This window comes from Tachypleus tridentatus, chromosome 7, assembly GCF_004210375.1.
Source record: "Tachypleus tridentatus isolate NWPU-2018 chromosome 7, ASM421037v1, whole genome shotgun sequence".
In the NCBI taxonomy this organism is placed as follows: Eukaryota; Metazoa; Arthropoda; class Merostomata; order Xiphosura; family Limulidae; genus Tachypleus; species Tachypleus tridentatus.
This window is the reverse complement of record NC_134831.1, coordinates 90,769,677-90,783,938: the sequence shown is the minus strand read 5'-3', so window position 1 is coordinate 90,783,938 and position 14,262 is coordinate 90,769,677. Positions and strand designations below refer to the sequence as shown.

Below are 14,262 nucleotides of genomic sequence, written 5' to 3'. Positions count from 1 at the left end.
TTACATATGTGTTTATTGTCTAATATATCCTTTATTACATACGTGTTTATCGTCTTATATATCCTTTATTACATATGTGTTTATCGTCTCATATATCCTTTATTACATATGTGTTTATTGTCTCATATATCCTTTATTATATATGTGTTTATTGTCTCATATATCCTTTATTACATATGTGTTTATTGTCTCATATATCCTTTATTACATATGTGTTTATTGTCTCCTATGTCCTTTATTTATTACATATGTGTGTATTGTCTCATATATCCTTTATTACATACGTGTTTATCGTCTCATATATCTTTTATTATACATGTGTTTATCGTCTCCTATATCCTTTATTATACATGTGTTTATTCTCTCTTATATCCTTTATTACATATGTGTTTATTATCTCATATATCCTTTATTACATATGTGTTTATCGTGTCATATATCCTTTATTACATATGTGTTTATTGTCTCATATATCCTTTATTACATATGTGTTTATTGTCTCATATATCCTGTATTACATGTGTTTATCCTCTCATATATCCTTTATTATACATGTGTTTATTGTCTCATATATCCTTTACTACATATGTGTTTATTGTCTCATATATCCTGTATTACATGTGTTTATCCTCTCATATATCCTTTATTATACATGTGTTTATTGTCTCATATATCCTTTATTACATACGTGTTTATCGTCTCATATATTCTTTATTACATATGTGTTTATCGTCTCATATATCCTTTATTACATATGTGTTTATTGTCTCATATATCCTTTATTACATATGTGTTTATTGTCTCATATATCCTTTATTACATATGTGTTTATTGTCTCCTATGTCCTTTATTTATTACATATGTGTGTATTGTCTCATATATCCTTTATTACATACGTGTTTATCGTCTCATATATCTTTTATTATACATGTGTTTATCGTCTCCTATATCCTTTATTATACATGTGTTTATTCTCTCTTATATCCTTTATTACATATGTGTTTATTATCTCATATATCCTTTATTACATATGTGTTTATCGTGTCATATATCCTTTATTATACATGTGTTTATTCTCTCTTATATCCTTTATTACATATGTGTTTATTATCTCATATATCCTTTATTACATATGTGTTTATCGTGTCATATATCCTTTATTACATACGTGTTTATCGTCTCATATATTCTTTATTACATATGTGTTTATCGTCTCATATATCCTTTATTACATATGTGTTTATTGTCTCATATATCCTTTACTACATATGTGTTTATTGTCTCATATATCCGTTATTACACGTCTTTATATTCCTCACTTTTGAATATTATGTCCCACATTTTTTATGATAAACACAATGTGTAAAACCTGTCTTATGTATTCTTACTTTCTGTTTCCTATTAATGTGTATCTCACTGTTCATGTACCTCTACTGTCTATATCTCAGATTTTCCTATAACAAACACTTTCTAGAAAATATCATATATTTCACTGTATTTATGCCACATTTGTGAGTCACATTTTCACACCTACAGTATCTGTTTACTATTACGTCCAACACTTACTGTACCACTGTTAACACCATACTTTTTGTATCGAATATTTCCTATACATTCCATACTTTCAACCCTCACTGACGTCACACACATTATTAATAACACACTGTAATCCGTCCTCGCTTTACATTCCCAGTCTTAGAAACTACGCAAACTGCTTTTCCTCAAACAAAGTTTCGTTTTCTCTTTTAAAACTAAATTACTTCCAAAGAAATACCCTAACAGAATTGAAATAACCACTTATGGAACATTTCTCTGCAGTAGAACAACTAAACCACTTTGAAATATATTAACTTTATGAAATCTTAAGTCAGAGTCAAATAATAGCTCTCTTTGCTCTGCCCACTACGGGTAGCGAAACGTGGATTCTAGCTTCGTCAGTTTTCACACATGCCGCGATGGACCACTGAGTGGCACGTCTTTTACTGATAACATATTAATGAAAATATAGATATTTATAGCGCCATATATGAAAAACTCAAATAAAACTTACCATTCTGTGAGATACATAGCTGTATCATTGTAAGCTCATTGTTTTAAAAGAACATTAGTACCCACCCGTTACAGGAATAGTCATTTAAACCCGTTTTGGGGTATTGTTTTGATGGAAGATATTATTAGGGTATTCGCCTGGTACTGGAGTTTTTAATACACATTTTTAACATTTTGACTCATTACTTCACTTTTTACAAATAAATGGAATGTTTTATTTTTATATATGAACAATAGTTAATAATGGAATTTCTACGTCTTGAAGTTGCTGGTATTGGAAGTTCCAATAAAAACTGGAGACCGCGTACGATGATCATGGTTACAAATAAAGAAAGCTAGTAACTAAAATTATGTAAGTTTTTAACAACCATAGCTTTTGTTCCCTGTCTTTATTTTCACAAAATAATTAGAGGTTATTTCCACCTTTGGAGAATGTGGTTTACAGCGCCTACTAATAGCTAAAAATAATTGGACAGTGTGATGTCTTACCTGTCATAAAACCACGTGACCATGTCAATATCAACTATATAAGCTTCTAACTTTCTCAAGTAAAATCAATAGAGACAACAGAAAGTTATTTAGATTCTTCAGACAGTTTCTCCAACATGAAATCTCTAAGACAAGGCATGGTATGTACATATCACTGTATCGTTCTAATTTAACTAATATTTTGAAACGTTTGTAATCTTACATAGTACAACAAAGTGTGATTTTTTTATTTTGGTATATTTTAATACACTCAGTCTCTTAGTGTTAATGAATATCATTTAGTCTTACTTGTTACTGTGGTAACTACAGTTGACTGTTAGTCTCATGATTGGTTTATATATCTAGTGGAAGCTGTATTACTTCCTTTTCCTCTTGGCTGTCTGTTCTGCAATGAGAACTGGGAATCCAGAGAAAGATACAGCCACTCCTGATGACCAAAACGAACTGAAGACAGCGGAGTCCGGATACGGTGGTTGGCATGGAGGATATGGTGGTGGTGGATACGGTGGTGGGCTTGGAGGATATGGTGGTGGTGGATACGGTGGTTGGCTTGGAGGATATGGCGGTGGTGGACACGGTGGTGGGCTTGGAGGATATGGTGGAGGTGGATACGGTGGCTGGCATGGAAGGTATGGTCGTGGTGGGCTTGGAGGATATGGTGGAGGTGGATACGGTGGTTGGCTTGGTGGATATGGTGGTGGTGGATACGGTGGCTGGCCTATAGGATATGGCGGTGGTGGACACGGTGGTTGGCTTGGTGGATATGGTGGTGGTGGATACGGTGGCTGGCCTGTAGGATACGGTGGTGGTGGACACAGTGGCTGGCGTGGAGGATACGGTAATAAAGGATATTGGAACGGTTATGGAAATCGTGGTGGTTGTGGCTGGTGGTGCTAAACGACAATTACAGTTAGTTGTACTATGTTCTAATCTTAATGGTTTAGATATAACATATATTGGATGTATATAGATAACTTTCACATGTTAACAATATATTACCGGAACTATTTTATTTAGAGTAACAATACAACAAACTGTTTGTAAAAATCTGATGTTCTGAATGTTACTTATACGTTACTTATAACTCTATTCATACAATAATAGCAAATAAAAAAGTTCCAACAACTTAGATATTTTGTGTGCTTTTCTATATTTCTCACCTGGCTTTAAGAGCTATTTTTTATCCATAAGTGGTAGAGATTCATATTTAATACGAACAAAATACAGAATCTGTTAAAACGGCTATTACAGTACAAATAGTCTGACGATGTAATTGTAGTTGATTCTTCAACATTATTATGTGTAATCTTCACACCAGGGAAACAACGAATTAGAAATAAAACATTTGTATGTAAGTTAGTTGGATATAAACATGAAAATCAGTTGTATAGTATTTTAACATTATACACTGATAGAATCCAGTTTCATACTATAAGTAAGTTGTCTAGTTGGATATAAACAAGAAAATCAATTGTGTAGTATTTTAACATGATACACTGATAGAATCCAGTTTCATACTATAAGTAAGTTGTCTAGTTGGATATAAACATGAAAATCAGTTGTATAGTATTTTAACATGATACACTGATAGAATCCAGTTTCATGCTATAAGTAAGTTGTCTAGTTGGATATAAACATGAAAATCAGTTGTATAGTATTTTAACATGATACACTGATAGAATCCAGTTTCATACTATAGGTAAGTTGTCTAGTTGGATATAAACATGAAAACCAGTTGTATAGTATTTTAACATGATACACTGATAGAATCCAGTTTCATACTATAAGTAAGTTGTCTAGTTGGATATAAACATGAAAATCAGTTGTATAGTATTTTAACATGATACACTGATAGAATCCAGTTTCATACTATAAGTAAGTTGTCTAGTTGGATATAAACATGAAAACCAGTTGTATAGTATTTTAACATGATACACTGATAGAATCCAGTTTCATACTATAAGTAAGTTGTCTAGTTGGATATAAACAAGAAAATCAATTGTATAGTATTTTAACATGATACACTGATAGAATCCAGTTTCATACTATAAGTAAGTTGTCTAGTTGGATATAAACATGAAAATCAGTTGTATAGTATTTTAACATGATACACTGATAGAATCCAGTTTCATACTATAAGTAAGTTGTCTAGTTGGATATAAACATGAAAATCAGTTGTATAGTATTTTAACATGATACACTGATAGAATCCAGTTTCATACTATAAACTAGTATCGTATTAAAGATAGGTCATATTTAATCACCTTTTGTAAAACATGGTGCTTGGGACATACTGTCTGGTGCGTAACGTTTTCTACAGGTTTGTATTTCTAGTTTCCAGAATTTTGTTTATTTTTACATACACATAACACTCAAAGTGAAATATTTGTTCTTCTATCTTCATTAGTGTTGATAGAAAGAAGAAACTTTTTCAGATAAAAAACAAACTAAAGTGGACAATTTATATATGTAAAGATATTGATGACATCACGATCAAAGTTCTAGGTTGGGAATCCTTATATGCCAACAATACTTTATTAAATAATGAGATATTTAAAATATGTATAAAATTAATCAGTTATCTGATTAATAATTGTTTCTTGGGTAATAGAAACAGACTTAAAACTGTCATTAATAAATACAATAACATAATGCTAATAATTGAATTATTGTGGTCTAAAAACAATCAGATACTTGATTTATTATGGAAATCACAACTTATTCCCTCTTGTCTTACACAGAAAGCTCTAAGTAACTTTACGCGAAACTCAAAATAAGCCAAACATTTTCTATACTCTCTCCTATTTTCAGTTCTTTCTGTTATATCCTTTCTGATTTATGTAACATCTTTTATTCAGAAACAGACACACGGAAGAGCTGAGGTTATTATCAAATTATCCTTTCACAACAAGTGATAAAATATGTTGTCACTATAGTTAATAATTCAGCCATCGTAAGTAAAGAAACGTTCTGTTTGAATTATAATTGATAATTCAGTCATCGTAAGTAAAGAAACGTTCTGTTTGAATTATAGTTAATAATTCAGTCATCGTAAGTAACAGAAATATTCCGTTTTAATTATAATTGATAATTCAGCCATCGTAAATTAAAGAAACGTTCTGTTTTTATTATAGTTGATAATTCAGTCATCGTATGTAAGAAAAACATTCTAAGCAGGTAAAGTGTAACTCTACAAAAACTTATGTGGTTCTTATGTTTTCGCTCTTAACAGGTAAAGCTTAGTTAATGTGTAACTCTACGAAAGCTTATGTTGTACTTTACTCTAAAGAAGTAAAGTTTAGTTAAAACAGAACATTATTTTATACATTACCCCGATTCTGCCCACCAGTGTTTCTGAAGATCTTACATTAATTGGGACTGAAAGAGTTAGGATTACATTCACTGTTCATCATTACATGAACTTTCTACAAAGGTTCTGTGTAATATCGTTCGTTTACAGAAACACTTGCTACAATAGTTGTTTGCTGAATCTATTTATTTTCTTTTGTTACATTTTGAAATGGGTTAATTTGATTCTCAATGTGAGAGAAATATCTTTTACACCGTGAACTGATATCACAAATTGGTACACACACAATCATAGATATATATACATGAAATACATTTGTTTAAATCGGTTTTTAAACGTTTAGGAAAACCAAAGAGCAATAAACACCTATTTCTGGTGTAACAGAGTTTATCACCACCTGCTATAACCACCATATCTTCCACCACCATAGCCACCATATCCTCTACCACCGTAGCCACCATATCCTCCACCACCGTAGCCACCATATCCTCCACCACCGTAGCCACCATACCTTCCACCACCATATCCTCCACCACCGTAGCCACCATACCTTCCGCCACCATATCCTCCACCACCGTGACCACCGTAGCCACCATATCCTCCACCACCGTAGCCACCATAGCCGCCATATCCTCTACTACCATAACCACCATATCCTCTACTACCATAACCACCATATCCTCCACCACCGTAACCACCATAGCTGCCATATCCTCTACTACCATAACCACCATATCCTCCACCACCGTAACCACCATAGCTGCCATATCCTCTACTACCATAACCACCATATCCTCCACCACCGTGACCACCATATCCTCCACCACCGTGACCACCATATCCTCCACCACCGTATCCACCATATCCTCCACCACCGTATCCACCATATCCTCCACCACCGTATCCACCATATCCTCCACCACCGTATCCACCATATCCTCCACCGCTGTGAATTATACTTCCGCCGTATCCATAGCCAGTCTCTGCTGTTTCTAGGTTTTCTTTCTCGTCAGAGGTGGCTGTGTTCTCATCTGAATCTTCACCATTGACTATGGTACAGGCAACTAAAAGCAGTGTCAGGTACCACAGTTTTTTCTGGGAGTAAATCAAAGATGAAATTAGAGATCACGTCAGAATAGAACATATAGATATAAAGCAAGTTGATGCTGGAGAGATATACAAATACTGTAACATTAAGTAAGTAATACGGTGTTATTGTTTGGCATGAAAGTTCATGGAAATATTAGTTATCATTGGGACAATAGCGATACAATTGAGAAACAAAGAAAGACGCAAAACGGTTAACACCGAAAAAGATAGACACTTACCGGTTTACAACTAATCGATTTCATAATGAATGAAATGTTCATACAAGCCCTTTAGACTTCTTTTAACTGCAGATGGAAGGTTGTTTGTACGAGAAGTATTTTCTTCCAGACTGTCTTGGTTGGTATAGACCAGAAGATTTTATAGTTTGTTCAGACGTGGTCACGTGACATGATTTATGCTTTGGCATTGGTCTACTTTCTACAAAATGTCACATCTCACCAACGATGTGAGATAATTATCCACAGAAAAAACATGAAACTGGTTTTTACCTCTCCGTGGGTTTATGGAAGTTTATTGGTCTCTTTAAAAACACTTCACGAGAAGCTAACGGGATTATTTTTATTATTTCACACACGCCCTTATTTACTCACGTTGAAAGGAAATAACACTAAAGACAGCTTTGGTCTTGAGACGTGAAATATGTCTAACACTGTTAAAGGTAGTAAACACGTAACATAAATATGTCTAACACTGTTAATGGTAGTAAACACGTAACATAAATATGTCTAACACTGTTAATGGTAGTAAACACGTAACATAAATATGTCTAACACTGTTAATGGTAGTAAACACGTAACATAAATATGTCTAACACTGTTAATGGTAGTAAACACGTAACATAAATATGTCTAACACTGTTAATGGTAGTAAACACGTAACATAAATATCTCGAACACTGTTAATGGTAGTAAACATGTAACAAATATTTCTAACACTGTTAATGGTAGTAAACACGTAACATAAATATTTCTAACACTGTTAATGGTAGTAAACATGTAACAAATATTTCTAACATTGTTAATGGTAGTAAACACGTAACATAAATATGTCTAACACTGTTAATGGTAGTAAACACGTAACATAAATATGTCTAACACTGTTAATGGTAGTAAACACGTAACATAAATATGTCTAACACTGTTAATGGTAGCAAACACGTAACATAAATATGTCTAACACTGTTAATGGTAGTAAACACGTAACATAAATATTCATAACACTGTTAATGGTAGTAAACACGTAACATAAATATTTATAACACTGTTAATGGTAGTAAACATGTAACAAATATTTCTAACACTGTTACTGGTAGTAAACACGAAACATAAATATTTTTGAATATTGCTGAGATGTATAAATACGTCATATAAATATTTCTTTATACTTTTTATGTAAACAAGGAAGTGACAACACTTTCATTTCATGAGAGGGATGTTGCTACTGGAGTCAGTTAAGTTAATGACGTCCTTTGATACCTCGAGATTTTCACTTATTTAGGGATTACAAAACTTAGTGTTGAAGTATTGTTCTATATCGGATTGCACATGAAGAGATGAGTTAGAGCTGACATCAATTCAATGTATAAACTATACTTAGAGAACTGTGAAAGAGTTTATATTTATCCAATGTGTTGGCTATACTTAGAGAATTCTGGCAGATTTTATATTAACTCAGTGTGTAGACTATACTGAGATAATTGTCACATAGTTTATATTAACCCAAAGTGTACACTATACTGAGATAATTTCCACATAGTTTATATTAACTCAGTGTGTAGACTATACTGAGATAATTGTCACATAGTTTATATTAACTCAAAGTGTACACTATACTGTGATAATTGCCACATAGTTTATATTAACTCAGTGTGTAGACTATACTGAGATAATTGCCACATAGTTTATATTAACTCAGTGTGTAGACTATACTTAGGTAATTGTCACATAGTTTATATTAACTCAGTGTGTAGACTATACTTAGGTAATTGTCACATAGTTTATATTAACTCAGTGTGTACACTATACTTAGGTAATTGTTGCAGAGTTTATATTAATCGAAAGAAGTGTTAAGCAATGTTTAGTTTCATTGATACAGTTAGTCATCTGTATTATAGCACCTTAACACGTTAATGAATTAGTGGTTTAGAAAAGTTTCAGAAACTGTTATACCTAATAAAATGTGTTCTTAACTATCTGTGGCGCAGATAGCCTCGCTGCTTTGTGCCATAAAACACTAAATCACTTAACTATCTGTGATGACAAGAAAGGTTGTTTCTTTATTGTACCTTCTAAACGTTTCTACAAAACAAACAACATTCTTAATGTAACATTTCTGATGCAGATTTATATGTTCGTTATATTTTAGCATATAAACAGATTTTTCACAATTAAACCTGATTTCTACGTCTAGAAGAAAAATTAAACACAAGCATATCAAAAATGAATTATGTTACTAACAGATCAGACAGTCTCGACCACAAAGTGTATCACCTAAGTTGGAAATACAGAACTGTGGTTAAAACAAATAATCTTGTTTCCCAATGTTCTTGACACTTAATGAATACATTTAGTATTCCGAAAATACTTTCATTTTGAAGTCCAACTTTAATGAGGTCCAATTCAGTCAAGGCTTTGATCAACACGTGTTATTGGGTTATACTAGTTTCAGAGAATTCGACTTCTAATCAGAAACGCACAGTGACTATAAAACACGTTCACATCAACAGTATGTTTGGAAAAAAACATTGTTAACTTAGTTTGTCTGCTCAACACAACATTGTTATTCTAGCAATTTCGTTTGCACGTGAACAAAATGTATAACCTTATTATTACAAAATGTATAACCTTATTATTTTAGTAATACAAATTTAAAGTTAAGACAGGAAATAACCTTGTTATCTTTTAAGGTTTTGGTCGTAGTAATTACAGTTCCAAGGTTAAGAATAGCTTAACATTATTATGCTGATAAGTACAGTGTTAAAGATAAGTACAACATAACCAACGTATTTTAGTATTCACAGTGTTAAAGATAAGTACAACATAACCAACTTATTTTACTACTGACAGTGTTAAAGGTAAGTCCAACATAGCCAACTTATTTTACTATGACAATTTTAAAGATTTTAAGTCATGCCTGTAATGGATTGAATATTTTATGAATTTCGTCGTGACCTGATTTCTGTCATTGTAGGTGAGTGTTAGGCTAAGGAATCGGGCCATGCTTTTGTTTTATATCATTTTTCCAGAAAATGTGTGGTGTAGTCAACAAAATTATTGTAAAGTAGAGACAGTCACCTATTTGGTCATTTGTTATTCATAGGAAATGACGTTCAAAGTCACTGTAGTAATGTTTCTGTGTATGTAGAAATACTCTCCGTTGAGTCACACATGATACTTTGTGTTTAATAAACGTTACAATTTACTACTAAGAAGATATACAATACTGTCTAAGGAATCTCACTGACACCATTTTAATTCATGTAAAGAGCTGTAGTTGCTCGTGCATTTTTATCGTTATTATTATAAAAATTTCCCGGCACGGTGAGGTGGTTAAGACACTCGACTCGTAATTCGAGGGTCGAGGGTTCGAATCCCCATCACACCAAACATGCTCTCCCTTCAGCCGTTGGGGCGTTATTATGGGACGGTCAATCCCACTATACGTTGGTAAAAGAGTAGCCCAAGAGTTGGCGGTGGGTGGTGATGACTAGTTGCCTTCCCTCTAGTCTTACCTGCTAAATTAGGGACAGCTAGCGCAGATAACCCTCGTGTAGCTTTGGTCGAAATTCAAAAACAAAGATTATAAAGATATTTTTTGTTTATTGGTGCAAATGTTCCAATACTCTGTCATCTCCATGAATTGGAAGGAAATGCGTGTGCGATAAAAGAATTAAACAAAGAAAATGTCTTGTTTTCTGAGTTTAAGTAAAATCGTACGATTTAGGAGCGAAAGACAAAACAATGTGGCGTTTGTAATTCGTTTCAAAATCAGTAAGGCTTGTGGTACCTTGCGCATGCGTAAGGAGTACATGTATTGATTGTTTGTTTGTTTGTTTTGGAATTTCGCACAAAGCTACTCGAGGGCTATCTGTGCTAGCCGTCCCTAATTTAGCAGTGTAAGACTAGAGGGAAGGCAGCTAGTCATCACCACCCATCGCCAACTCTTGGGCTACTCTTTTACCAACGAATAGTGGGATTGACCGTTACATTATAACGCCCCCACGGCTGGGAGGGCGAGCATGTTTGACGCGACTCGGGCGCGAACCCGCGACCCTCAGATTACGAAGCTCACGCCTTAACGCGCTAGGCCATGCCAGGCCCAACATGCATTGAAGTGTCGCGTTTTTAATGTATTTTCTGCTTAGCTTCGCAGTGTAATATCTCCCTAGGAAACCAGTAATGTCAACACCATTACTTTCATTGGGCGATCGTCTGTGTAACTCGTGACTGCCTTTTTGGTTTTCTAAAATTACACATATCCTTAGTAAAAAGGTGACCTATAAAACGAGCTATTTTCTGTTTTCTCTTGAAACGTCAATGGAATGATGACGACGTGGGTTTAATGATCTCGATAACAAATAATTTGGAAGAATATAAAAAAACAACAATATTATCAAAGTCGTCCAAAACAACTCCTTTCCTTTAAGATATAGGTTATTGGCGAGAACGTTAAGCCTACTTTAAACAGGTCCACACACATCATTGTCTGATTTTTTTAAACCGGATCCGGTAAGCCAACATGAAACGTAGATTGAAATGTCTTCAGATATCAGTTAGCTTGGGGTCAACACACACTTTAATGAACAACAAAAAAAAAGAACAACACGTGTACGCGAAATAACTTGGAATCGTGAAGAACATTCTCTACAAGAATGTTTGACAGTTCCGGATGTTTCAGTGTTACAGAATACCATTCAGCTACATTACCACAGATAACTAAGCAAGCAATTAAAAATAGTAAGTGGTTGGAACAATGTCCAGTCATCTATCGCTTATAATCCACGTGAAATAAATTATTCATGGTTAACCTGAAACATTTTTTTTTAAAATAATATTATTAATTATGTTCTATCTCAAACTTTTATTCAATTACACTTGGAAAATTTTAAGAATGTTTAGCTGTGACTATATCGTGGTTATAAAGACCTGTTTGATACAGTAAGAAAACTATACGTCACTGTTTATGACAGAATTAAAATATAAAACGATAATACATCATATCACGAGAGATATATGTGGTCATTTAATATCTCTCATCTGTTGTAACGCTAATTACAATTATTTCTCATCGATTACCAAGCGTCTTGAAACTTAGAGAACACAAACCAAGCTGAGAAACCGTTTTTATTAGATTCCTGTCTGGACTTAATATGATATGATCACAATACCGCAAGAACGCATAATATTATCTGAAGTCCCTTCGTATCACCACTTATACATTGCATACAACAACTTCCATAGACTGAAGCAGAAAGACGTCTCTGGGACGAATGTCTTTTTTTCTTTTTACGTGGGTCAAATATCAATTTTTTTAGAAATTCACTACTTTAAAGCTTCCACTGAATGATTGGTCGATTCTTCAAAGCTCAAATACACATATATAGACATATTTGCGATTTTCTTTGGATCAAAAGTCAAAACAGTTAGTAGGATAACATTTTTAGTAAGTTATTCCTGGGTATTTAGACAAAACTAGATGACACTTTATCTTCTGACAAGTCATGTAGGTTAAAATATACAATATTTCACCTTTATTGTTAATTTACAATGATATAAGACTTAATGAATAAATATGTTTATTTAGAAACCAATCTTTCTAACAAATATCTCAGTTAATACCGTGTTAAGTATCTAACCTCAGATTACAAATATGTCTAAATTAATACGGTGTTAAGTATCTAACCCCAGAATTCAAACAGGTCTCAACTAATACCGTGTTAAGTGCCTAACCCAAGATTTAAAATATGTCTCAAGTTAATATGGTGTTAAGTGTCTATCCCCTGAATATAAATACATCTCAATTAACACTGTGTTAAATACCTATCGCTCTGATTATATATGTGTCCCAATTAACACTGTGTTAAGATTCTATTTCCATGATTACAAATGTTTCAAGTTAACACCATGCTAAGTATTTCCGCTTCTTCAATAAATATGTTGTAGTTTATGCCCCATTACACTGCAATGCATACAAGATGTTTCACTACATTACTGTAGCTTGTCTAATACAATATGTTTAATTACATTATCGTATATTCAAACATCTAAACACGCCCTCTACATTCCTACACTCAGTTACACGACCCCTTTCAAACATGTGGCGAGCTTCCGGTCAGTTACCTCTTTCTTTATTTGAGAACCTGACGATGACCGTTGTTCGCTCCTCTAAGTAAAATATTTTCTCAACCCATACGAGCCATTTTTACATATATATTTCTCCATAAGAGTGGGTTTTCTCGACATCTCTGATTATTGCTGAAACTTGTCTAATACAAGATGTTTCACTACATTATTGTAGCTTGTCTGATACAAGATGTTTCATTACATTACTGTAGCTTGTCTGATACAAGATATTTCATTACATTACTGTAACTTGTCTAATACAAGCTGTTTCATTACATTACTGTAGCTTGTCTGATACAAGATGTTTCATTACATTACTATAGCTTGTCTAATACAAAATGTTTCATTACATTATTGTAACTTGTCTCATACAAGATGTTTCATTACATTACTGTAGCTTATCTGATACAAGATGTTTCATTACATTACTGTAGCTTGTCTGATACAAGATATTTTATTTACATTATTGTAGCTTGTCTGATACAAGATGTTTCACTAAATTATTGTAACTTGTCTAATACAAGATATTTTATCTACATTATTGTAGCTTGTCTCATACAAGATGTTTCATTACATTACTGTAACTTGTCTGATACAAGAAATTTCATTGCATTACTGTAACTTGTCTGATACAAGATGTTTCACTACATTACTGTCTCTTGTCTGATACAAGATATTTCATTAAATTACTGTAGCTTGTCTAATACAAGACGTTTTATTACATTATTGTAGTTTGTCTGATACAAGATGTTTCATTACATTATTGTAACTTGTCTAATGCAAGATATTTCATTACATTACTGTAACTTGTCTAATACAAGATATTATATTACATTATTGTAACTTGTCTCATACCAGATGTTTCATTACATTATTGTAGCTTGTCTAATACAAGAAGTTTTATTACATTATTGTAGTTTGTCTGATACAAGATGTTTCATTACATTATTGTAACTTGTCTGA

At 33.0% G+C, this 14,262-nt stretch overlaps 1 protein-coding gene across 1 annotated transcript; it reads right to left on the bottom strand.

Moving 5' to 3' along the window:
- Positions 1–6,028: 6,028 nt before the first annotated feature.
- Positions 6,029–7,280, bottom strand: LOC143258059 (uncharacterized). Its single transcript, XM_076517082.1, has 2 exons — positions 7,177–7,280; positions 6,029–6,943 (listed from the first exon to the last, which is right to left on the bottom strand). The coding sequence occupies exons 1-2, from the start codon at positions 7,216–7,218 to the stop codon at positions 6,239–6,241; spliced, it is 747 nt and encodes a 248-aa protein (XP_076373197.1). The 5' UTR covers positions 7,219–7,280; the 3' UTR covers positions 6,029–6,238.
- Positions 7,281–14,262: the final 6,982 nt, after the last annotated feature.

Excerpts from the sequence above, each read along its gene's own strand:
- LOC143258059 (XM_076517082.1), bottom strand. The coding sequence starts at position 7,218 with ATGAACATTTCATTCATTATGAAATCGATTAGTTGTAAACCG. Across the intron at positions 6,944-7,176 it reads AATCGATTAGTTGTAAACCG|AAAAAACTGTGGTACCTGAC; the intron begins GTAAGTGTCTAT and ends ATTTACTCCCAG.